This window comes from Lepidochelys olivacea (genome assembly GCF_965140295.1).
Source record: "Lepidochelys olivacea isolate rLepOli2 genome assembly, chromosome: 3".
Classification (NCBI taxonomy): domain Eukaryota; kingdom Metazoa; phylum Chordata; order Testudines; family Cheloniidae; genus Lepidochelys; species Lepidochelys olivacea.
In genome coordinates, this window is record NC_140413.1 from 206,933,990 (window position 1) to 206,961,552 (window position 27,563).

A 27,563-nucleotide genomic window follows, 5' to 3' on the forward strand; every position below is an offset into this window, starting at 1 on the left:
TACAAATTGCCTTGTCTACCCTAGGGACAATCCCAGCATGCTAGTTTTTTGTTTCTGGACATAATTACAACTATTTAAAAAAATTACTTTTTAGTTAAAAGAAAAAAATATCTGATCCCTGTGTGAATTCCAAATGATATCTGTTTTCTTCAGCTGAGAAGATATATATTTAAAATGTTTAAACTCGTTAGCACTGTAGAATCAATATAAACTCCCAACAAGTGTACTCTGTTCTTTGGTGGTTGGCACATAGTCATTAAATCAGTTAGCTAAGTTCCAAACACAGAGTCTCTATTTCAGAAGGTGATGTGCAAGACTGACAGACACGTTGGCTTTTACATCTCAGCTTGAGTTTGCACGACTGTTTGAAAACCATCCCTTTTTTCTGTGAAGTGCAAAACTTAGATCCAGTTGTTATTGATGTTTTGTCTGCACTGGAGAACTGAACTGTTTGTAATTAGTCATTTTCTGCACCAATTGAGAGAGACAAACAATTCAGTCCATTGACATTAGGCATGCTGATCAGTTATCTTTCTCCTAGGCACCCACATTGGCATTGCCTTAAACCGTTTCATTTCAAATGCCTTTTGAGAACTTATCTTCACCTCAGAGGGGTGTCAGGATCCAGTTATTTGTTAGATCTTTCTCTAGGCACCTTCCCCAGGCCCTGTGAGGGATAGAAATGGGGAGTGGGACCGTCTTGGACCTCTCCCCACCCCTACTTCTCTAAGGGAAATGACATACCTCTGCCAATGGCCCCACCAGCCAATGAACCACAGCTGGTTTGCTAGCTAAGGACCAAAATAGGGGGGCACTAGTGAAGATAAAGGGACATATCTAAGGGATAGAAAATGCAGTGTGGTGGCCAGTAAGCATTAATCAGGGAAAGCCCTCATCTTTCTCTGCAACATTGCTCTTATCAGGTACATCAGAATTGTTTCACCAACTGAGGACATGAGCAGGAGGAACTTGTAGAGGTTGAGGGCATTTCTGGAGGGGAAATGGGGAAGATGACGTGGGTGGCAGAGAGGAGACTCTTTGGTGGTGAACCAACGGTGGTTTGCCAACTGAGGCAGCTATGGAAAGACAGCTCCTCCGTCCACACTGACACAAACATTTGAGGCAGGAATAACAAAATCAGTGGTTTGTTAACCCACAGAAACAGTGTGTGTGAAATGTTCCTTAGAACTGAATCACTTGTATGTGGATGTTTACACCTTTCAATTGAGTAAAGGGAAACAAATATTACTGAGCATGTAAGTTTTTCTACTATATACAAGGCCAGACACATGTGGGAGCTTTAGAAATGTGTAGCAATATTTTTTGTTTTCCAATACAAACCTAAGAGTAAGACTGCACACAGATTTGTGTTAAAAAATTCCACTAGCTAGGCTGCAGGGCGCCTTTAGCTCAAGTCTGTGTTTTAACTTGCCTTTTTGCTTTTCATTTTCTTCCCTCTGTGAAAGTTCTAAGAAGTTCTAAGAGCATGTCACTCTAACACTGGACATCATAAGCTATGAAGAATCTTTGGGTATCTGAAATCGTAGAATGATGCACTCGCAGAACTTTAGTGAAGCAGGAACTGAACGGTGAATTATGGAGTAATGCATGCTTGGAGGGAAATGGAGAAAGAAATTTTAAAATACACGGTAAGACTTATTCTGCTGCTGAATACTTTCCTAAAGCCTAGTGGAAACATTCAGCAGTCAAGTCTGTGCTCCCCATAATTTTCATTTCAGCTTCCATTTCATCAATATGGGCAGGAAAACATTTGTTAGTGGGTCAACAAGACAGAAACATACACAGGAAACATGATTCAAATTGAAGGGGTAACTTAGAAAGTTATTCCAATTTGTTTTTAGCTATTTCATCTCTAATTATAAATCATATCTTGCTACCAGCAAGCAAACCCTCAACCCCTTAATGTGCTGAAGCATTCTTATTCACACTTTGAAAAATGAGAAGTTTTGATTGGCAGGTTAAATTTAATTTTTCTCCTGGTCTGACGTAGCTACCGCAACATAAGGGGTGTTCAGTGCTTTGAAAAAGCATAGATGAAAAGAGTACGTAGGGAATTCTTAACTGCAGAAAGTTAAAGGATTTATAATATCTTTAGAAATAAATTATCACTTTTATACCATAAATGTCATCTCATTCAAGGCACTGGCAGAGGCAACACTATTAGACATAGTGCCCCCAACACCACAAATTAACATACAGAATATTTATCTCCAGATTGTGTGTTTTATATTTCTACAATATTTATGGTCTAAAATAATTTAAATGTGATTTTTAGTGATATTTTTCATTAGCATTCATCAGAAAGCCTAAAAGGCTGAAGTCAAGCGATTTTAAAAATTCCTTTATTCTGATTGGAAGAAACGGACTAATACAATATATAATAGTGATTAAAGGCCAGAGGAGTCTACAACTAGGCTCCATATAATGTTGCAAGATGAAATAGCTTTTATTTTCATTTTGAATTTCTTAGGTCTGGATATTACTCAAGCTCATGGTTATTCATGTATCATAATACAGAGTTTATTTCTGCAAATTTATTTAAAAAAAGAAGTATTACTAAATACAGGGCCTGAATCTTATATGGTCACTGACACTTGCGCAAAATGGGAATAAAACAACACCACCATTTTGATTTGTGCATATTAAATTTACTCTGTACAGGTGTAAATGATTATGCAAGGAATGAAGTAGTGAAGAATAATATTTGTAGGTCTCACTGTGGAGTAAACAGTGTAATAAGATAACTTACTTCAAAAAGAAACAGAATGGAGTCCAGCTCCTCCCTTTGTGATTTATTCCCTGCAATACAGAAAACAGTATTTCATATCAAAATAACGTGGTTTGTTGTTCTATAATCGCAAGAAAACCTAAAAAGGAACAGAATGATTTTTTTATTTAAGTGAACTGAAAGGCTTTGAGCCACAACAGAAAGGTATATCCCCATATTGCAGTATATTAGCAGTTAATCAATATATAACACCTAAGGCCCCAATCCTGCAAACTCATATCTTCTTGCTTAACTTAAAGCACATGCATAGTTCCACCGAAGAACCTTCATGTTAACTGAAGTCAAAGGAACTATTCATATGATTAAAATTGAGCACAAGCGTATTTACAGGATCTGGGACTTAATTATTCCGCAACAATATATATAAACATTTGGTGTATATACAATGCTTAATTTTTGTGCCAAGGCATAATCTATATTAAATTTATCATTACAGTCTTTAAATAGCTTTCAGTTAATAAAGAGAATATATTTAAACATATATTTTTTAAAATGTGTTTTTTAAATAAGCCATTTGAAGACTAGTTAATCCTTTCCTTCCCTGAAAAGGCTTTGTCTACACACAAGTTGTACTAACTTAAATTGGTTTTTAAATGGGTTTAGTTAAATCAGTGCAAATTCAAAAACCTATCTGAACACACTTGTCAGTTTAAAACCAGTTATATTAGATTAGCTGGTGCTTGTAAATTTACCAACGCAAACAAAACAGATTTAAGTCAACTTAAAACTGGCTCATAAGTGTCCACACAGCATTTTTCACGGATTTAACTAAATTGCTTTAAAAATCTCAACTTTAGTTGATGTGGTGCAACTTTGTGTGCAAACCACACCTATGCTATAAACAGTAGCAAACTGCCATTTCCGCTTGTGCCATAGAAGTTGAAAAACTGCCACCAATTTTCTGAATGTTCCAGCTGCACTTCAAGTGTTCAGGGTCCTGCTGAACCTCCTGCGCCGTATGCATACAATACACACACAGAGCTAGAGCTCCAAGCAAGACAAGCAAAAACAATGTCATCCATCAAAATATCTTTTGGCTTATAGAAAGACCCACAGTGATGGGAACCAGGAGACCATAAGGCCTAGTCTTACCTCTTCTACCAACTAGTGTTAATCATTTTCTGTTAATTTCACACCCCTGTTGGGCAAGGACTCATTTCCCTTGTTTGAAGCAGACAAAATATCATGTGAGAGCTGGAGAACTTCTGTTCAAATCCCTTCTCCTCATTAGAGGGAGAAATTGAATCAACTTCTCCTACATCCCAGGTAACTACCTTAAAACACTGGGTTAAAGATTATGAAGGAGGTCTCTGCTGCCTCTGGCTCCTCCTCCTCCCTCCCAATCCCCAGTCATTTTCCATGGTATTAGGTGCTGAAGCCATCTTACTCGAGGAGAGGGTTCATGGCTGTGGATCTCAAGCAGAGATAGGAATCTCCCTGCAGCCCAGACTTCAGCACCAAACTCTGTTGATAGGACTTACCACACCTTCCTCGTTGGCATTTCCCATTAGGTAGGTTAGGCAGTTCCCCACCTAGCAGGCTGGCTTTTTTGGATCCCATTCTTAGGTGCCTATCTCCTCCTATTCATTGTACAGGGAGTCTAGCTGCCCAATTCAGACTTTGCGGATCCCATTTTTGTTCAGTGATTTTCTAGGCATCTAAAAGTTAGGAATTGCAACATTTAAGTCTCTTTGTGGATTTGAGCTGAAAAGTTATGGGGGGTTTTGAAAACTCCTTGTCAGCAATCGGTATCATATGAAGCGTATTTTAGAAATAATGTTAGGGCATATTGCAAATATATTTTCCTCATTCTTTACAGATCTTATTTTCCACCTTTAATTCATAGTTTCAAAAAAACCTCTGATTTGTAGATATGGGTAGAATTGTTCATTGCTAAGTGGAAAGTCAACCACATAATGATCAATGGATTTTAAATTAGTAGTAGTTAAACCAGCAATATCCCCATACCTACAAGTGTTTTTGAAATGCTTTGTTCTAGGTCATGATTTTTGCATGTACCTATAACAGCTTCTATTGATCGTTCTAGCAGCTTTCCTTTGTTTAAGATTTATAAATCCAAATTCTTAGGAAAAAAAATCAGAAGTTGAAGGGAATGCTCAAGAGTTACTTTAACAAGTTACTTTTTCTGGCTTGAGTTTACAAAATGAAGCTTAAGTACCTGAAAACTTAAAATGTAAACAGTATTGATGCTAAGGGTACATAAAATATTATAATGTATGGAACTATGAAAGGATTATGAATACAGCAAGGTATGGAAGAAATACCAATTAGAGTGTGTGTTTATTGGAATGCTTTTAAAACTGATTAAGAACACCTGCAGGTTTATGGAAAAAATCCTGGCAAAACTGTAGGACAGGACAGATTACCTTTTTGTTTCAAGCTATTTTCCAGTGTTACGAAATTTTCATAGAAGATAAAATAAATTTGAGAATAGTTGATCTCAAAAAATTGCTTCAGGTCACTTCCTTCGACAATATCTGAAAAATTAAGAAAAAGTACAAGACAAGACAATGTAACTTACAAACACCAGAAATATGAAGCCAGTATTTTCCCCAAACAAAAGTTACCATGAAAAAAATCTACTATTAACGTAGCAATAACAGAACTGTCACATTATTTTCTATAAAATATTTAACATTACATTTATACTGCACTACTAATGTTCAAAAGTGGATATTTAAAGTCTCTTTCCATTTCCCTTTATGAAAGGGAGCTGAAGAAAAATTAGTATTTTCAAGAAAACAGTTCCCAATACTTCAAGCACAAGTTTTGTCCTATCACTTACAAATAAAAACAAACAACAATGGGGGGCTGGGGGGGGCCCAGACACTCATACTTATACATGCATTTGCAATAAACAAACACAGAGAGCCAGCAAGCTGTCTAACTGGCCACCTACATGTGCAAAAAGAATTGCAAGTAAAACTGCAGTGATTGCTCCATGTATAGTTATGAAAACCTAGAAGAGGCTACCAGAATTAATTTGGTACACCAGATTTCTAAGAAGAACGTGCAGACCTCTATTAATAACATTTGCTAGTCAAATTCTGTCGCAAAACCAGCATGGAAGCTCACCAATATAAAATTACATTACATTATGGAGGTGCCTGGTAGTGACTCTACTGTTAAGGTTGTACTCTGAAATGGGCTTAGAATGGATCATAAATGCCTGTTTTTCTCTAGACATAGGATGGCCAATCTGTGCAAAATTGCACAGTGGGTTAGTTTCTATATCCTTTGAATTTTCTGTGCCACCTTTATTTGGTTTCTCATCATAATTTGTTGTTGCTGGGAAGAATGAACTTGGACACTGGCTGACACTTTTCTTGGTAGTCCTACTGATCTTTTATGAACAATAGCAACACTAAACCTGATACAGAGGAGCACTGTGAGGCGACCTGGTGCATCTGGTAGTTTTCTTTAAAATTATATATATATGGATGTTTCTGACTGAGATATCAAATTTTGAGCACACCATAATATCAGCAAGATCACATTTTACAACAGTAAAATTAGTTTACTATATTTTTGCAGAATCAATGTTTATAATTGTTTCAAAAGCAACATTATAATCAAATATGTTTAGCAAGTCAAAGCATACAGTACATTCACAATAGTTAAAAAAAAATCTAAATTTATTATCCTAGTAAGTGGTCTGATTTTCAGAAATACAGAGCACCCAGATCTCCTATTAAGTCAACATGTACTCAACACCTCAAAGTCATACAGTTAAGTAAGTGGTTCACATTTGAAAATGTTGGCTTCAATCTCTTTGGGCGTCTGCTTTCTTACCTGTAAAATGGAAAGAATATTCCCTTACCCCACCAGGGAATTAATGCTTGTTTAGCATTATATAAACATTAGGGTCCCACCCGCCCCGCAACAGCGTAGAGAAACAGACCAAGTATCCCTCTGTGTATCATAGCTCTGCCAGCTTCCACTAATGATCTTTTAACTGAACAATTCTTCTGTGACACAAACATGTCTATACTGCATTAGGTCGCCATGAACCTAACAGAAAACTGATATCACCATAAAAGTCTGTTACTCTTTATCATTGATTTACACAGAACTACCACTTATATAGATAAGATTCCAGGATTGCTGACCTATGTGTCACTCTAAGGTAGGGGTAATCAACAGGCAGACTGCAAGCCAAATCCAGACTGCCAGATGCTTTTGAAGCGATCCCAAAATCTTTTTATTTACTTATCATTGTTAATTTTTTTTATTTTCTTCTCTGCAGTCCGTACCTTGACTAAGCCTTTACCAAGAAATTTGGACCTTGACAAAAAATTAATTCATTGCCCCTGCTCTAAGGCCTAGCAGGTCTGTCGAGTCAACATGAAGTGACGAAAACCGCTACAAGTATGGTTGAGTGCTCATTTTGTTCAGAATTTCACCAGGTTCAATCATCACTGGAATATGCATTCTTTTAGCATCCAGTTTTTAAGTTCTCAGCCATTTTGACTTTATGAACTATACCTGTGCCATATACTGCTATAGTAAGGGCTTGTCTACACTGGCAATTTACAGTGCTGCAACTTTCTCGCTCAGGGGTATGAAAAAACACCCCCCTGAGCGCAGCAAGTTTCAGTGCTGTAAAGCGCCAGTGTAGACAGTGCACCAGTGTTGGGAGCCGCACTCCCAGCAGTGGGCGCTATGCCCCTCAAGGAGATGAGTTTTTTTTTAGAGGACTGGGAGAGCTCTGTCCCAGCACTGTGCTGCAACCACACAAGGCAAGTTAAAGCGCTGCCATGGCAGCACTTTAGTGTTGCCAGTGTAGACTAGCTCGAAGGCATGTAACTAAGCCATGTCAAGAGTCCTAGACCACTAGTTCTCAACCAGAGGTCCATGGCTCTCTGGGGGTCTGCGAGCCAGTTTCAAGGGTTCCGCCAAAATAAACTGAGCTTCAGCCCTGAGTGCCGCACCACCTCCATCCATTGACTCACTTCAGTAGGCCACCCAGCCTCTCTGGGCTGGGGGAGGGAGGGAGCACGACCAAAATGACCAGTGTAACTGCAGAAGAGAGATTTCCCCCTGCTTTCAGAAGGGGTTACCTCTCAGCCACTGACTCCATAAGCAGGCAGCAGCTAGCCAAGATACAACACGGCTCTGACCTGCTACATCAGCACTTCAGGGAGCACAGCCAACTGGAATTCAAAAATCGGGGGAAGCACGTGACCACACATGACCCACCCCACCCCCATGCATCACCTCCAGTTGGAGGTCTGCAGGTTTGCCTATTTAAGTTTAGGGGGGCCCTGGGTAAAAAGGTTGAGAACCTTTGAGAAGTAACTCCACCAGTCACCACCCCTACTCTACAGCTAATTTACATGCAGCAGTTTCATTGCTTGTGTAAAGGGGAATGCACAAATGGTGGATTACTTGGTTCAACTGCCATAGTTCTTCAAAACCAATCACACAACCAGCACACACAAGAACCCCAAACACAGATAGTGCCTCATTTTCCACCAGCACAAATCAACACAAAATCTACCAGCACATCACACACTCACTCACCACGACAATACACTTTATACATGTTTATTTAAGCAATTATATAGCTCAATATATATTTGTTCAACTTCTTCATCTTTTACTTTTTTTATTATGTTAGAAAATAGTGAATGACATTTATTTACTAGATAATTTTTACTTGTGCTTCAAGCTGCTTCTTAATGGAAACTGGAATCCAATTAGAAAGCTAAAAAAGCATTAAGATTATTTAACTAGAACAAACAAAGCTACCTTAAAGGGCTGCATACATAAACAAATAAGTTTATCAAAATATTTTTGTATTTAAAACTTATTTTATTAAACACAGGAACTACCGCCTGTAGTTAGTGAATTGCCATATTGCTTCTGATCACTATGGGTGGAATTTTTCAACAGCACCTCAAGATTCAGATTGTTGAATATCTCACTAGGCATCGATTCGCACCTTTAGGTGCCTAAATACTTTTGAAAATCTGATCCCATGTCCTCTAAGTTTTTAGAATTAGCTCTCATCCTCTCCCAACTGGTTTTAGTTTATAAACTGGAAGAAAAGCTTGCCTGCTATTTTAACTCCCAAACGGTTTGTCAACTTTGAATGAATTAGTTCAAATGAAGAAAATACGCTCTCTGATGTGCTCACTAAGATGAAATCAAAAGCAATTAAGGCAGTGGTTCTCAAACTTTTGTACTGGTGACCCCTTTCACATAGCAAGCATCTAATTGAGACACCCCCCCTCCCCCACTTATAAATATATTAAAAAGTGTTTTTAATTTAACACCATTATAAATGCTGGAAGCAAAGCAGGATTTGGGGTGGAGGCTGATAGCTTGCAACCCTCCATGTAATAGCCTCACCACCCCCTCAGGTAACCCCTGAATTAAGGCAAACCCATTCTGCGCAACAGAAACTGGAAGTATAGTACTTCTATTTGGAAAAATGTAAATACTAGCATTTGCTGCATTGTAAAGATTGAAAATAGTAGTATACTTAATGCAGTACGTAACTGTGACATATTTATAAAGTTTGAGATGTTTCACTCCGATTCTGTATGTAATTCAAAAAAAGCAGCAGCACTCTTTAACTCATTAAAATTTGAGGAATTGCTGATGCAGTATCTTGTCTATTTATGTTAATGGATTATAAAGCAGGCCTTAACATAGGTAGACATAATTTCAAAATTAATTTTAAACAAATTAAAAAAAAAGAAAAATATATTTAATTTTTTTTTAAAACAAGTTTTTTATTTAATCAGTTTTTATCCACTCTGGTCATGGTAGGCCAAACCCAACGAGTCTATCTAACAATGCACTGGGAATAACAGCACGGTAGATAATGCATGTTCTGTTGTCCCAGGTTTCTCTCTATTGTGGTGCTATTTCTCAAGGGGCCATTCCTTCTTTTAATCAAAGTTATAGAGACTAATTGGAAAACAACAGCTCCACAACACTGTACAATTTCAGAATGTAAAATAATAGTTTTTGTTGACTTGCTATTTATACATTTTGAAGGGCCAAGTTTTGTTTGTTTTGTTTTTTTAAGTCTGTACTATGAAAGTGATCTACCCATGGAAAGTGTTTTGTGCCAATTGTTTCCTACAAATACAGGTCTTGAATTTGCAAACTAAATGTTTTACTCCTCTCTCTGAATGCCTTCTGTTAAATACAACAGCTAGTAGAAAACAAGGCTTCTATTTACAGGATTTTGCATGAAAAAGATGAGATCATTTAAAAAAAACAAACACCACTTTCCCTTCTATTCATGGGGGAGTGAAGGGTGGAATGCCTAATCAAAAAATAAACTCATTAACAACGGTGTAGATAACTACTAACAAAATTACTGTTATTCTGAGATAAGCATACGTTTTTATAGCTACATCCTTTTCCTTCCAAGCTATTTTGTTCCTAAAATTCTCTTGCAGAGCACAGAGAAACAATTTGCAACTTTGAATGACAAAAGGTCAAAAGGGCACCCAACAGCAACACTCTCTTTTTACTGCACCAGTGGCAGCTAGTTCCAGTATAATTACGGTTCTGCTGAAATTCTGCACACAAGTTGTCAGTTCTGGTGCAAATGATCAATTGATGTAAACAAAATTCTGAACACTCGTGTGTGTAAGATCACTGGATTTCCTTATTCTGTTGTACCCAATGAAAAATCATATCTGTCCTCCTCCATACTGTGCACCCTCACAACAATGAGAGGAATACAGAAACATATTCTACCAGCATAGATGGAATCTTACACTGGTGAATGGAGCTCTCTCAGATGGAGAGAAGAGCAAAAAGCAAGTGAGCCAAATACATAAGGCTCGTCTGGTGGCAGAACTTCTGACCTCAATCTTGCATTTCTGTGCCAACATGAGTTGGACGCTCCAGAGACGCAGGGGCTTCCATTTCTTGCTAGTGAAACTTTCCAAGCCAAATGAAGCAGCAGTATCAATGGTATTTTTTAAACTTTTCAGACTTCTTCCTCCCCCTCAGTTTCTGTGGTTCTTCCCACTTTCCTGCTCAATTTGGTCTACTATTCATTTAACACCCTGTTTTTTGTTTTTTTTTTTACGTAGTAGTACCTATGGTTATCACGGATTGAGCCTTTTTCATTTCTGGGTGTCTAAGATGAATAGAGACTGCTTCTCAAATGAAACTGATTATGAAGAGTTGTTTAGAAGACCCAAAACAGACACATAATATCACTATCATGGCCACATTTCAATTAAGGTATCAGACATAGCACCTGAAGGATCAAGCTCAATGTTCTCTTCCTCAATTTCTATACTGAATGAAGCTTTCATTATCTTATTTGATCTTTAAGACTACAAAGCAATCAGTAGATTTTCTGCACTTTTTTTTTTAAGCTGAGCACCAACCTTCTTGTTGCTTAACTTTTGACAATCCCTTCACATTAGAATTATTTTCATCACTTCAATCCATTCAATTCCTTGACTATCACTCCCTTCAATTTTAAAGCATTAGTAGATTAACTGACTTTTCATATCTAAACACTAAATACCATTTGTATTATTGATCAGTAGCTTTCAGATTTACTACAATTAGAATGAGAAACAGCCACCTACTGCATTCAACCATTTGAAGACTAAAATAAAAGACAAGATTGCAAGCTTTATACAGAACCATGCTATTAGACACCCTGCCCATCTTCTAGACATGTCTACTTTCTAGCTTTGTTTGTCAAAAGTTCGTAATTCCAATTCTTCTCCAACAAATAAAGGCTGATGATGATTCTATCTACTGGCCAAACTCCTCTCTAATCACCAGTGATTCAACTCATTGCCCTTCCCCCCTCCCAGTATTTCAAACAATTCTGAAACTTTTTCATTATTTCCTAACACATAAGAAACTCAGTGTTCTCATTACTGAAACTGCAGAGATTAACTGTGTAGTCTGGTGGTTAGGGTACCCACTGGGATCCAATCCCCCTGTCCCAATCACTTTATTTATCCATAGTGGAACAACTTCAACAAGTGTAGTTTCCTGAGACTCAACAGAATATCCGATAGCTCAGTGGTCAGAGCACACACATGAGAGGTGGGAGACCCCTGTGCAAATCCTCTTTCCCCACTTCTGGCAGAGAGGGGGAAATTGAACCTGGGTCTCCCAAATCCTAGGTGAATGCTCTAGACACTGGGCTAAAAGTTATAAAGGTGGCCCCACCACCACTACTTCCTTATCCAGTGGCCAGACTGTAAATGGGGCCTGAACGGGTAAGCAGCCTCTCAGCACACCCACTGAACGGGAGCCTGGACATGAGTTAGTTATTTGTATGCCTATTTGCCCCCGATTTGTGGATCACTCTGGGGCTCAAGCAGGAGATAGGCACCCAGATGCCTAGTGTGGAGCACAAGCGCACATGCTCAGAGGCAGACACATAGGTATCTAGGGAACTTTTACATTGAAATCTTATGCCATCTCTACACTTACAAGATTACAGTGGCACAGCTGTACTGATCCAGCTTGATCGCTTGTGTAGCCACATTACACCAATGGGATATCTCTCAGGAAGCAGGTAGGAGAGCTACAGGAGGTGGATAGGCCGAGGAGCATCCGTGCACATGAGGAATTCATTGACAGTATTCATATGGAGACTTCCAAGGCTGAGGATACTATCCAGCTAGAGAGGACTGCTGTCATGCCACCAGGGGAGGATAATGAGGCTCTGTCACAGGGAGGACGATGGCTGCTGGTTACTTCTGGCAGCAGGCAGTGCTCCACCTCTGCTCCCAACCAACCCACCATGCTGATGGAGAACCGTTATGCTGCCCTGGCAATGAGTGATGAGGAATCACCCCCAAAGGTTAAAGAGGAGAAGCCACGTACCCCCAAGGCTGGGAGGATCACAGCCACCACTCCCAGGAGAAAACGAAGAGCAGTGGTGATTGTGTGGAGACTCTCTTCTGAGGGGGACGGAGACAGCCATCTGTCGCCCTGACATGGCATCCCGGGCAGTATGCTGCCTGCCAGGGGCCCGTATTCAAGATGTTATGGAAGGACTGTCGAGGTTCATCTGGCCCTCTGACTATTACCCCATGCTACTCATCCATGTGGGCACTAATGATACTGCAAGGTATGACCCTCAGCAGGTCAGAAGTGACTACAGGGCTCTGGGAGTAAGGGTGAGGGAGCTGGGAACACAGGTGATGTTCTGTTTAGTCCTTCCAGTCAAGGGTAGGGGCCTCGGCAGAGACAGATGCATCCTGGAGGTGAACGCCTGGCTGTGAGGATGGTGTCGCTGTGAGGGCTTCAGCTTCTTTGACCACGGGATGCTGTTCCAGCAAGAAGGACTGCTAAACAGAAACGGGGTCCACCTATCGAGGAAGGGGAACAGCATACCTGGCTACAGAATGGATAACCTAGTGAGGAGGGCTTTAAACTAGGTTCCACGAGGGCAGGTGACCAAAGCCAACAGATAAGATTTAACTTGATAAGTTTATGGAGGAGATGGTATGATGGGATAATATGATTTTGGCAATTAATTGATCTTTAAATAGTCAGTGTCAATAGGCCCAATGGCCTGTGATGGGATGTTAGATGGGGTGGGATCTAAGTTACTATAGAAAATTCTTTCCTGGGTAGCTGGCTGGTGAATCTTGCCCATATGCTCAGGGTTTAGCTGATTGCCATATTTGGGGTCGGGAAGGAATTTTCCTCCAGGGCAGATTGGAAGAGGCCCTGGAAGTTTTTCGCCTTCCTCTGTAGCATGGGGCACGGGTCACTTGCTGGAGGATTCTCTGCATCGTGAAGCCTTTAAACCATGATTTGAGGACTTCAATAGCTCCGACATAGGTGAGAGGTTTATTGCAAGAGTGGGTGGGTGAGATTCTGTAGCCTGCGTTGTGCAGGAGGTCAGACTAGATGATCATAATGGTCCCTTCTGACCTTAATATCTATGAATCTATAAGTCAGAAACCTGGAAGAAGGGTCGGAATCTGGTGGAGCATGGCTGTTATAGCAGAAATAAGGAAGAGACGAGACAGAACTGGGAGGGAGGGGGAAATCAAATCAGTATCTTAGATGTCTATATACTAATGCAAGAAGTATGGGGAATAAGCAGGAAGAACTCAAAATGCTAGTAAATAAACACAACTATGATATCACGGAGACTTGGTGGGATAATACGCATGACTAGAATATTGGTACAGAAGGATACAGCTTGCTCAGGAAGGACAGGCAGGGGAAAAAGGGAGGAGGTATTGCCTTATATATTAAAAATATACACTTGGACTGAGGTTGAGATTGAAATAAGAGACAGACTTGTTGAAAGTCTCTGGATAAGGATAAAAGGGGTAAAAAACAAGGGTGATGTCACGGTAGGGGTCTACTACAGGGCACTTAACGAGGTAGAGGAGGTGGATGAAGCTTTTTTTAAACAACTAACAAAATCATCCAAAGCACATGACTTGGTGGGGATGGGGGATGACAACTGCCCAGACATCTGTTGGGAAAACACCACAGCAGAGCACAGATAATCCAAGAAGTTTTTGGAATGTATTGGAGACATTTTTTTATTTCAGAAGGTGGAGAAAACTACTAGCGGGGCTGTTCTAGTTTTGATTTTGACAAATAGGGAGGAACTGGCTGAGAATTTGAAAGTGGAAGGCAATTTGGGTTAAAGTGATCATGAAATGGTAGAATTCACGATTCTAAAGAATGGTAGGAGGGAGAACAGCACAATAAAGACAATGGATTTCAAGTTTCAGAGTAACAGCTGTGTCAGTCTGTATTCGCAAAAAGAAAAGGAGTACTTGTGGCACCTTAGAGACTAACCAATTTATTTGAGCATAAGCTTTCGTGAGCTACAGCTCACTTCATCGGATGCATACTGTGGAAAGTGTAGAAGATCTTTTTATATACGCACAAAGCATGAAAAAATACCTCCTCCCACCCCACTCTCCTGCTGGTAATAGCTTATCTAAAGTGATCACTCTCCTTACACCACTCTCCTGCTGGTAATAGCTTATCTAAAGTGATCACTCTCCTTACAATGTGTATACACATTGTAAGGAGAGTGATCACTTTAGATAAGCTATTACCAGCAGGAGAGTGGGGTGGGAGGAGGTATTTTTTCATGCTTTGTGCGTATATAAAAAGATCTTCTACACTTTCCACAGTATGCATCCGATGAAGTGAGCTGTAGCTCACGAAAGCTTATGCTCAAATAAATTGGTTAGTCTCTAAGGTGCCACAAGTACTCCTTTTCTTTTTAATGGATTTCAAGAAGGCAGACTTTAGCAAACTTGGGAATAACAGGTTAAATCCCATGGGAAGCATGTTTAAAGGAAAAAAAACTGAAGACAGCTGGCAGTTTTTCAAAGAGACATTATTAAGGGCCCAAGAGCAAGCTATCCCAATGTGTAGGAAAGATAGGAAGTATGGAAAGACACACCCTGGCTTAACCAGGAGATGTTCAATGATCTAGAACTCAAAAAAAAAAAAAAGAGTCCTACAAAAAGTGGAAACTCGGTCAAATTACAAAGGATGAACATAAACAAATAACACAAGTATGTAGGGACAAAATTAGAAAAACCAAGGCACAAAACGAGATCGAACTAGCTAGGGACATACAAGGAAACAAGAAAACATTCTACAAATACATTAGAAGCAAGAGGAAGACCAAGGACAGAGTAGGCCCATTACTCAATGAAGGGGGAAAGACAATGTGGAAGTGGCAGAGGTGCTTAATGACTTCTTTGTTTCGGTTTTCACCAGGAAGGCTGTTGGCGATTGGATGTCTAACATAGTGAATGCCAGTGAAAATGAGATAGGGTCAGAGTCTAAAATAGGGAAAGAACAAGACAAAAATTACTTAGGCAAGTTAGATGTCTTCAAATCACATAGGCCTAATGAAATGCATCCTAGAATACTCAAGGAGCTGATTTAGGAGATATCTGAGCCATTAGCAATTATCTTTAAAAAGTCATGGAAGATGGGAGACATTCCAGAAGACTGGAAAAGGGCAAATATAGTGACCATCTATAAAAAGAGAAATAAGAACAACCTGGGGAATTACAGACCAGTCAGCTTAACTTCTGTAAGCAGAAAGATAATGGAGCAAATAATTAAGCAATCAATTTGCAAACACCTAGAAGATAATGAGGTGATAAATAACAGTCAGCATGGATTTATCAAGCACAAATCATGTCACACCAACCGGATAGCTTTCTTTGACAGGGTAACAAGCCTTGTGGATGGGCTGCGGGGGGTGGGGGGGAGGAAGTGGTAGATGTGGTCTATCTTGACTTTAGTAAAGCTTTTGATACAGTCTTGCATGACCTCATAAACAAACTAGGGAAATACAACCTAGATGGAACTACTATAAAACGGGTGCACAACTGGTTGGAAAACTGTTCCCAGAGAGTAGTTGTTAGTGGTTCACAGTCATGCTGGAAGGACATAACGGGTGGGGTCCCGCAGGGATCAGTTCTGGGTCCGGGTTCTGTTAAATATCTTCATCAATGATTTAGATAATGGCATAGAGAGTACACTTATAAAGTTTGCGAACGATACCAAGCTGGGAGGGGTTGCAAGTGCTTCAGAGGATAGGATTAAAATTCAAAATGATCTGGACAAACTGGAGAAATGGTCTGAAGTAAATAGGATGAAATTCAATAAGGACAAATGCAAAGTACTCCACTCAGGAAGGAACAATCATATGCACACATGCAAAATGGGAAATGACTGCCTAGGAAGGAGTACTGCAGAGAGGGATCTGGGGGTCATAATGGATGACAAGCTAAATATGAGTCAACAGTATAACACTGTTGCAAAAAAAAAAAAAAACTAAAACATCATTCTGGGATGTATTAGCAGGAGTATTGTAAGCAAGACACGAGAAGTAATTCTTCTGCTCTACTCCGCCCTGATGAGGCCTCAACTGGAGTATTGTGTCCAGTTCTGGACGCCACATTTCAGGAAAGATGTGGACAAACTGGAGAAAGTCCAGAGAAGAGCAACAAAAATGATTAAAAGTCTAGAAAATATGACCTACGAGGGAAGATTGAAAAAAATGGGTTTGTTTAGTCTTGAGACGAGAAGACTGAGAAGGGGACATGATAAGTTTTCAAATACATAAAAGGTTGTTACAAGGAGGAGGGAGAAAAATTGTTCCTCTTAACCTCTGAGGATAGGACAAGAAGCAATGGGCTTAAATTGCAGCCAGGGTGGTTTAGGTTGGACTTTGGGAAAAAGTTCCTAACTGTCAGGGTGGTTAAGCACTGAAATAAATTGCCTAGTGAGGTTGTGGAATCTCCATCATTGGAGATTTTTAAGAGCAGGTTGGACAAACACCTTTCAGGGATGGTCTAGATAATACTTAGTCCTGCAGGACTATACTAAGATAATACTAAGTCCTTGATTGCAGGAGACTGGAATAGAGGACCTCTTGAGGTCCCTTCCAGTTCTATGACATCATAAAACCAACTCAATGAATAGCACTAGCTATGTTGGAGAGTATCTCCTGCCGATACGAGCACTTATGCTGGCAAAATTTGTGTCTCTCGGGGAAGGGGGGGTTCACACCCCTGAGCAACAAAAATTTTGCTGACATAAGCACTAGTGAAAACATACCCATCGGCTCGGAATGAGTTTAGTTGCCCACAAGGGTTCGGCAGGAATTTTGTGGATCAGAGTGGAGCCTAAACCTGGGTCTTATGCACCTAAATCTGAGCCTGAGGCACCTAAGTCTGGAGTTTAGGTGTTTTAGTACCTTTGATGATCAGGGCTTAAGTGACTTGCCAAAGGTTACACAGAAGTTTAAGACAGTGCTGAGAACAGACTGCTGACCTCTGAGTTGACAGAACTACATCTTAGCAACAAACTGCCACTTTTTAATACAAATGGGCTTGAGTTTCTGTACTGCCGCCAAACATAAAATAGGGATAATAATTCTTACTCACCTTTGTAAAGTACTTAACGATCTACAAATAAAAAAAAAATACTAGCTAACTGGAAATCATTAGCCACATTTTTCAGATAGTTTAACCAAGGGACAGAAGTACATTGATTTGCCAAGGAGGCTTTAGCTGTGCAAAAAAACCTATGTGTGTTCTAGTTTTGGGTCTGACAGTTTGCTGACTTAACCAACATTGGAAATGAAGTTAGACTGTGCTGCACATGCATGTTTTGATAATTTAGCTACCTAAGGAGTATATCTTGTCAGGTGTGTATCAAATGAGACTGGTTCCTTCAAAGCCTTTTTCACCTCTCTTAGTTTAATCTGGTGATCTACCCCATCCCACTTTGTTATATTTCCTATTGTGTAGATAAATGAAAACACTAAAAACAAAAGTAAATGTTTAAAATAAAACAGACGTGAAATTCCAAAACCTTTACAAAGACCAAAAGAAAAAAAAAAAACCAAACCACCAACTTTGTTTCAAACAACAATTAAGGCTGTTAAATAACAATGTAGTTTCTTGTCACATTATTTACAAAAATCAAACAGTAGAAATGAAAAATTAAGGACCTTTACTCACAACAACCTTCACTCTGATCTAAAAATACTATTCTTTCACCAGTAAACTCACACAAAACCCTTTTGAAAAGAAAACCAACAGAATTTTATATTTGAGATTAATGACACATGTTGACCTGCTTCTAATGCAGGCTCACATATATACATCATTTTACTAATCACTAACAATTATCGTCTTAACATTAAAAGAACAGTCAAATTTACTCCCACAACACAACAATTATAAGTACTTTAAAAAAAATTCAAATGTCATTTGATAAATATTAGCTAATAATAATTTCCATTTAAGACTATCCCTTGAAAGAAAACTCTACTGAAATAAAGATAGCAAAAAATCTTCAAATAAACCAGCAAACCATGGGTTCGTGTTAGGGTTGTGCTGTGATGAAATTTCTTTATATGGATGAGAATGCGTTCATCTAGGCAGTATATGGGTTTTTTTTTATTCTTAACTATTAATTTCTTTACTTTATATGCTTGAATTTTGTGATTGATAGTGTAGTTTACTCTTAGGCCTGGTCTACACTGGGGGGGGATCGATCTAAGATACGCAACTTCAGCTACGAGAATAGCGTAGCTGAAGTCAACATATCTTAGATCGACTTAGAATCACTTACTTCGCGTCCTCGCGGCATGGGATCAACAGCTGCCGCTTCCCCATCAACTCCACTTCCGCCTCTTGCCACGGTGGAGTTCCGGAGTCGACGGCAGAGCGATCGGGGATCAATTTATCACGTCTACACTAGATGCGGTAAATCGATCCCAGATAGATCGATCGCTACGAGCCGATCCGGCAGGTAGTGTAGACACGGCCTTAGCAACACTCACTCTTTTTAAAATTACATAAACTTTTCTATTAAATTTCTAGCCGAAGAATAGTTTGTTAAGTTATTTAGGTGGATATAAAGAGTAACCAGTCCCCCTGTAATAACGTCACCAACTTACTGTATGAACCAAGATGCATGTTTTAATGTTCTTGGCTGAGTGAGAATGAAATGTAATCAAAGAATGACTAAGCAAAGAAACAAAATGTTTACACAAATTTGGTTACTTTGGTTTGTGTTTTATTTTTAATATTTCCAACTAACTATATACTGATAAACAGAACACGTTCAGAATGTACAGAAAGTCACAAGACTGTATTTGGGCAAAAATTTTTATTTCAGAGAACTAAATTCATCAGGAAATAATTAATGGACTGTAAACGTTTCTTCTACATTGCCTTTTATCAAGGACATCTTCATAGCATAGACTGATTCCATACAACTGATATGACACAACAAGAAATTAACCCTGCAAGGGCTGTTTTGGATTTTATTATTTTAAATGACAAAAACATGGGGTTTGTTCTCCAAAGTGGATTGATTTAAATCATGATTTAAGTCAGCAAGTAGGAAACCTCCATTTAAATAATTGATTTTGATCTTGTTCTGTATTTGTATTTTTAGTTCTTTTCCTAAAGAATGTTGATTTTCATTGATTGGTATAACCATTAAAACACGTTCATACGCAACTACATATAACCTTTACTTTAAATTCAGTACTTTTTTGCTAACCAAAACGATACACTAAATCTATAAACATTTATTTAATCATCTACACAGCTGAATACACATTTTTTCAGATTCTTAGTTTTTACATTTTTATTATGTTAGAAAATGGTGAATGACATTTATCTACAAGATTATTAATTTTTTTACTCATGATTTGTGTCAAGCTAGATTTGGAAAGGAAATTGGAATACAACTAAAAATGCACAAAACAGCATTTTAAAATTAGTTCTTTATTAGTTAAATAAAAGTACCTTAAAGTACTGGGTACATATATAAAATAAGTTTATCAAAACATATTTTGCACTTAAAGCTAATTGATTTATTAAACAATTAAATATTATCTATAGTGAACTGAACTAATTGCTTCAAGATTTTAGAACTAGTAGATCTCGTCCTCTCAGACCTCTTCAATATTCATAGCTTGAAAGACGAAAAAAGTTTTTCTACTTTTTCGACTCCCAACTGGTGTCTCAACTTTGAATAAGCTAGCTACTGAACTAAACTAGTTCAATGAACTGAAATGAAGAAAATATTCTCTCTGTACCTGCAGAACAGACTACTGCTGTCAAAACCTGGTCTTAGCACATCAGCAAGTTCTGGTTCCAGGTGCTTAGCCAGTAGTTTGACTTTCTTTAAGAACTTTGGCAGCAAACCTGTACTGCTTGAATATTTTTGTTTTATTTAAATATAAATGATTTTAATAGATTACAAAGTTAGGCCTTAATGTAGGTTATCAAATTCATATTTAATTTTAAATTTATTTTTTTAAATAAGTTATTTAATTTTAAGAAACCTTCAAGTTTTATTTAACCTGTCATCAATCTCCACCTCAACCACGTTCACATAATACTCACAGGTTAATTTAGTGTAAGAATAAAGTATTCCATCAAAATGTCACTAAAGTGATTTGAATAACTGATTTATATTTCACTTCAATTAGATATAATCTTGTTACATTTCCTGGAACATCCTGAAAGGTTTTACCCATCCTATTGTGCCCTTTTCCCCTAATAGTTTAGAACTACAGTTAAGACATCCTGAATTCTGATTTTATAAAGCAGCCATTTCCTTTTATCCTAATAGAATTTAAAATATTTGCTTAAATGTATGTAAGAGACATTAATCATAACAGTATCAGCTGCAATGTTTACAAATAAAACAGAAAGTGGGATGGAGACTATCCCCTTGCTTAAGTTTTGCTCAGTATACACTAGTCAGTAGATTTTATTTGGAAAAGAAGTTTTTTTTTATTATTATATAGTACAGCTACAATCAGGAATGACATAAAATCTCTCTCTTTGATTAACTGATATGTAACTAAGGTAGTTTTTTAAAACCAAAAAATGAAACTGAGAAAGAAACAAAAAGCAGTTTTTCCCCCCATTCTCTGAAAATGCTCACACAGAGACAATTCCCCCTTTGGGGGGGGGGAGGGCGCGGGTTTGGGGGAAAGAAAGAGAAAAAGATTTCAAGGCAATTTTAAAACTAACTCCTTCTTGTGCTGAAAGACTATGATGTGACCACTGAGGTCCCCCTTCCCAGTCTTTTTGTAGCATCCACATCTTTCATCTGCATGCTTAGACTATAAGCTGTTTGGGGCAAGGGAGGTCTTTTTGTTACATGTGTGTTCAGTGCCTAGCAAGATGGGTCCCTGATTTGGGGCCTTTACATGCCACCATAACAGAAATAAATAAATCAGAGATGCTTAGCAAGCATGTCCTCGGAGCCCAGGAGCAGCAGTCCCTTGGCTTGTAAGAGTCATGCCCTGACCAGAGTAACTGGATTTCAGCCATGTATTCATTCGTTGAAGAGAAGGAAGTGACAGACCCAGAGCTGCTGTGGGGACCTTTCAATCCCCTTTTACTGGTGCCTGCTCTCAGAATACAATATTCAGCACCCAGCAGGGCACAGTCCTGCAGTGGGGAGGAATAATCCAGTGGGGAGGGGAAAGAGTATTTAGCAAGCCAACTGACAGCTCCTCACTCCCCTCCCCAGAGTCCTTTAGTTTAAAGCCCCCAAGGTCTGCACCCTGTCTGCTGCCACCCCACCCCGACTCACCCAGCAGCGCTTTGAGGTGCTTGAGGCGGGTCAGGACGTCCTTCTTTGGGTCCAGAGCTTTCTGTGTAGATTTCTTGACATCGGCATGGCTCCTTCTGGAGAACATCCCGCAGGGAAGGGAGACTCCCTGACGGTGAGGTGGGGGATCAGAGACTCCCTGATGCTTGGCGGGTAAAGGGGAGAGCACCCTCTGCCGTGGCGGGGGGGGGGGGAGCGCCCCTGTTAAGTGGGGGAGGGAAGCTAGAGATCTGCTGGTTGAAGGAAGCAGCACCCCTGCTGCGGGAGGCAGAAGAGACCCTTGCTGGGTGGGGGAAGGGCTAGAGAGCTCTTCTGCGGGGATGGGGAGCAGCACCCCCCGCTACTGTATGTCTGAGGAGGAGGGGGGAGAGGGAAGCGTTCCCTGCTGGGGGGCCCGAGGGACCCCCCGTTCGGAGGGGCCGGAGAGCTCTTACTACGCTGCGAGAAGGCTCCCTGCTGCGCCTCGCACCGCTCTCACTCCCCGGGGTGGGCGTGTAAACACGGAACTGACCGGACGCCGCGACGGTTAACTGCCTCCAGTCCGGCGCCGCACTGCGCAGCCGCCCCCGGCCGGGCCGGGCCGGCCTCCCCGCGGCGCCGTGGAGCGCGAGCCCCGCGCCCCCGTCGCCCCGCGCGCGGCGCCCCGCCCCCAGCCCCCCCAGCGAGCCGCGAGGACAGCAGCCACCTCCCGCAAGCGGGGGGGACCCGCCGAGCGCCCCTCCGCGCGACACTACAGCCCCCAGCGTGCAGCGCGGCCGGACCCGCGGCGCCGCGTGGAGCGTGGCATGCTGGGAGCTGTAGGCGCTGTAGAGCCACTTTACAGACACTTCCCCCCGCCTCTTGGCACTAGCTCTGCGCTGTGACCTGCAGGGCCCGCCCCTCACTCCCCTCCCCCATTGACACCGGCTCTGTGCTGTGACCTTGACACCAGCTCTGTGCTGTGACCTGCAGGGCTCCCCCCTCACACACATATTGACTCCAGCTCTGTGCTGTGACCTGCAGGGCTCCCCCCTCACACACATATTGACTCCAGCTCTGTGCTGTGACCTGCAGGGCTCCCCCCCGCCGCATAATCTGAATCATGTTTTGAATAGCTGTGTATTATTTATGTATTTATAGTCCAAACAATGTTCTTAAACTCTACACCTAGTAAGAAAACAAAAGGCCAAATAGATTTGCAGGGGTATAACTGAGAGCCAAAATGTGACTCAAAATTCCAGACCACATACAATTTAATGAGATTCTGGGGTGTGGGGGGGTTTAATGTTAGTAAACTCCAACTCAGAATTAAGGCCTAAAAAAAAATCTACCTCATGCAAGTAAATTACCAATACCTTTCTTTTTTATATTACTGTCAATCACAGAAGAATATAAATTATTTATTGGTGAGAAGGGTTGGATGGGGAAACTACCAGAGCTCACAAAACTGAATACTCTTCTCCACCCAGCTTTATTGTACCATTTTAACTAGACTGCTTTAAAATCAGTTAAATCAGTGCAACTTTCTCATGTGGACAAGGCCTCAGTCCCCTGCACCTCCTTTCTCCCACCCCTGAACTCTCCAGTACATCTTTTATTGGGCAAGGGCAAAGTGGAGGTTGAGCAGGTCTCTGCTTCCTCTTCTTCCTCACAAATGCTTATTTTACTGGTGGCAGTAGTTGAGGGAGTCTCTGCTGCTCCCCACTGCTCCCACATTCCTTCCTCAGCAGCTGCTTTTCTCCCTGGAGATGGGGGAATTTCCTAACAATTCTCCCCTTCTCTGTCCCCTTCCTTTCAGGCTCCTTTTGCTCCAGCAGCCTGCCTGTCCGTGGTGTTTCCTCTTTCCGCTCCTTTAAATAAAAACAGGGCGACCCAAAGAGGCAGAAGCGTATGACGGCAAAGAGCAGGCCTGGGAAAGAGGGAGGTCTTGGCATCTTGCCTCATTGAGGCAACTTATGCTACCTGCCAAGGTAGAATGGATGCGGGTGGGGAGTGAGCCTAGCCGTAGAGGAGGTGGAAGAAAGTCGTGTAAGGTTGCAAGCAAAGACTGAACATCAGAATGAGAGCTGGGGGGGGGGGGGGGGGTGTTGAGGAGGGTTGGGACTTTTCATGCTAGCATGTCCTTTTGAGTTCTGATGGATTGGGTCTCAGATTTACTGAGTTCTGTTGAATTCTATTCCAATTCCAGCCCTGCAATTACTTTCATTTGCTCTCTGCTGAATATTTCTGATTTTTGTCCTTTAGTGTTGCCAACTTTTGTGATTTTCTTTATCACTATGTTCACTATATTTGGTGTTTTTCTTAAGGCCCCAGCTTCTGGAATCAGTTGATTATGTGAGAATCTTAGCTTTCGGTTTTGGTTGTTGTTGTTGTTGGGGTTTTTTTGTTTGTTTGTTTGTTTTTGGGGGGGTGGGGGGAGAAATAAGGAACAGTCTAGCCCTCATGGTTTCAGAAAAAAAGCTTGAAAACATGACCCAGCTGTAGCCTTGAGGTTCAGAAACCAGAAGGCAAAGGAAAAGAACCCAAATTTAATATTCTGTTAAAAATCTCATGATTCTTGGGCCTGACTCCTGATTATTTAACGGACTTGGGGTTGACAATCCTGTATATTTACTTGGTCTTTTTATCCCAGTTTTACAGGCTAACATCTCATATTGGAAAAGCTTTAAACCTTGTGACATTGTCTTAAGTTATTTGTCAGGTGTTATTTGTCAGAAAAATTGCAGCTTCCCGAGAAGAGTGAAATAGGTCATTGCTGTTCTCACGTTTAAGTACCTTAAATAACAAATGTGGTTGGTTGAGGCAGAACATAACTCACGGTTTGGCTTCCTCCTTCCTTATTTAAATTAGAAAAATGATAAGTTTCAGTTTAGCTCTTTTGATAATTTCTGCTATTTCCACATTTCTGCCTCTACATTGTTAAAAAAGAGTTTTTTTATTTTTACATAAAATCTGTTGCTATTGAATCAGTCTAATTTTCCTCAAATCACTTAACTTCACACAGCATTCCTGAATTAAATATACTATGCTCTTCCAATAGTGTTTCCTGATTAAAAGCTACTTCCATGCAGCTATGTTTTAGATACAGAAGATGAACATAATGTCACTGTGAATTTCCATTACTAAAACAAGAAGTCAGTGCCCTAGGAAAAGCTGAGACATTGAACCTGTGCCACTTTCTAATCAAATCTGTAATGCTATTATTTGCTACACTTCAAAGATAAAATCTTAACTAACAAAAATAGTAATCAGTACACAACTAATACTTTGTTATTTTATGGCACTTACACCGAGGAGTCAAAGCACTTTACAATAATCCTCAGAAGACCCGTATGTGATAGGAAAATATTATTTCCATTTACAGATGCTAAAATTAAGTTAGGCTGCATGCCTAGTTCACACAGCAAGTCAGTGGCATGATTAGGAATAGAACCGAAGAATCTGAAATCTCAGTCCTCTGCTATAACCACTCAATAATAATATCATAATTATGCATCTGAGGAAGTGAGCTGTAGCTCACGAAAGCTTATGCTCTAATAAATTGGTTAGTCTCTAAGGTGCCACAAGTCCTCCTTTTCTTTTTGCGAATACAGACTAACACGGCTGCTACTCTGAAAAATATCATAATAGTGATACTTTATGGCCATATAGTGACTTGCATTCAAGGATCTCAAAGCCTTTTAGAAATAGTAAATTGAATCTCACAGCAACCCTATGAGATGGGTAAATATTATTCTTTCCATTGTACAATGATTCGGCTGAGGCTCAGAGAGGTGAAGGCTATAATCAACTTGGGTGCATACCTACATCCATATTTAGGCAACAAAAGTTAAATGGTCCTATTCGTCAGAGGTGCTAAGTAATAGTATTGAAGTCAATGGAAGCTGTGGCTGCTTAACACCTCAGAAAATCAGCTAACTTTTACCTTGTTAACCAAATATGGATTTAGACCTCTAGCTTTAGGCACTCACATTGAAAAGTTTGGCTTGAATTATTGCTGTCAAAGTCACACCAAGATGGGCATAGAATCCAGATCTCATGACGCATTCCTGTGCTTTAACAAGGGCGTCCTTTCTCTATTAGCACTGTGGAGCACAGTCCCATAAAGTACCGGGTGACTCAGCATAGCATAAAATTTGTACAACTAGAAAGAATGGACTTTTAAAATTGCATGCTTTAAACACTGAACTAAGGTTATCTGGGCCTAACTCTCTGACTTTAGTGGTGTTCTGCTATGGTGCTATGTGGTTAGGTCCTATGATGGTGTCCCTTGAATAGATATGCGAACAGAGTTGGCAATGGGGTTTATTGTAGGCCCTAACCACATCAGCCACACCATCAGGGGCTCGTTCACCTGCACATCTGCCAATGTGATATATGCCATCATGTGCCAGCAATGCCCCTCTGCCATGTACATTGGCCAAACCGGACAGTCTCTATGCAAAAGAATAAACGGACACAAATCAGACATCATAGAATCATAAAATATCAGGGTTGGAAGGGACCTCAGGAGGTCATCTAGTCCAACCCCCTGCTCAAAAGCAGGACCAATCCCCAATTAAATCATCCCAGCCAGGGCTTTGTCAAGCCTGACCTTAAAAACTTCTAAGGAAGGAGATTCCACCACCTCCCTAGGCAACGCATTCCAGTGTTTCACCACCCTCCCAGTGAAAAAGTTTTTCCTAATATCCAACCTAAACCTCCCCCACTGCAACTTGAGACCATTACTCCTTGTCCTGTCCTCTTCTACCACTGAGAATAGTCTAGAACCATCCTCTCTGGAACCACCTCTCAGGTAGTTGAAAGCAGCTATCAAATCCCCCCTCATTCTTCTCTTCCGCAGACTAAACAATCCCAGTTCCCTCAGCCTCTCCTCATAAGTCATGTGTTCCAGACCCCTAATCGTTTTTGTTGCCCTTCGCTGGACTCTTTCCAATTTATCCACATCCTTCTTGTAGTGTGGGGCCCAAAACTGGACACAGTACTCCAGATGAGGCCTCACCAATGTCAAATAGAGGGGGACGATCACGTCCCTCGATCTGCTCGCTGTGCCCCTACTTATACATCCCAAAATGCCATTGGCCTTCTTGGCAACAAGGGCACACTGTTGACTCATATCCAGCTTCTCGTCCACTGTCACCCCTAGGTCCTTTTCCGCAGAACTGCTGCCTAGCCGTTTGGTCCCTAGTCTGTAGCTGTGCATTGGGTTCTTCCATCCTAAGTGCAGGACCCTGCACTTATCCTTATTGAACCTCATCAGATTTCTTTTGGCCCAATCCTCCAATTTGTCTAGGTCCCTCTGTATCCTATCCCTGCCCTCCAGCGTATCTACCACTCCTCCCAGTTTAGTATCATCCGCAAATTTGCTGAGAGTGCAATCCACACCATCCTCCAGATCATTTATGAAGATATTGAACAAAACCGGCCCCAGGACCGACCCCTGGGGCACTCCACTTGACACCGGCTGCCAACTAGACATAGAGCCATTGATCACTACCCGTTGAGCCCGACAATCTAGCCAACTTTCTACCCACCTTATAGAGCATTCATCCAGCCCGTACTTCTTTAACTTGCTGTCAAGAATACTGTGGGAGACCGTGTCAAAAGCTTTGCTAAAGTCAAGAAACAATACATCCAC

At 40.5% G+C, this 27,563-nt stretch overlaps 2 protein-coding genes across 4 annotated transcripts in view; one reads left to right on the forward strand and one right to left on the reverse strand.

The window, feature by feature from the left end:
• RALGAPA2 (Ral GTPase activating protein catalytic subunit alpha 2) overlaps window positions 1-22,061 on the reverse strand; it is a 299,634-nt gene extending 277,573 nt beyond the window's left edge. For both annotated transcript variants that reach the window (XM_084624472.1, XM_084624471.1), the window contains exons 1-3: window positions 21,929-22,061; window positions 5,197-5,307; window positions 2,771-2,820 (exon numbers count right to left, since the gene is read on the reverse strand). In XM_084624472.1, the coding sequence (XP_084480598.1) occupies window positions 2,771-2,820; window positions 5,197-5,307; window positions 21,929-22,034 (267 nt within the window). In that variant the 5' untranslated portion in view covers window positions 22,035-22,061. The remainder of the gene's footprint in view (window positions 1-2,770; window positions 2,821-5,196; window positions 5,308-21,928) is intronic.
• LOC311518549 (bifunctional protein GlmU-like) overlaps window positions 22,008-27,563 on the forward strand; it is a 131,533-nt gene continuing 125,977 nt past the window's right edge. For both annotated transcript variants that reach the window (XM_084624473.1, XM_084624474.1), the window contains exon 1: window positions 22,008-22,061. In XM_084624473.1, the coding sequence (XP_084480599.1) occupies window positions 22,014-22,061 (48 nt within the window). In that variant the 5' untranslated portion in view covers window positions 22,008-22,013. The remainder of the gene's footprint in view (window positions 22,062-27,563) is intronic.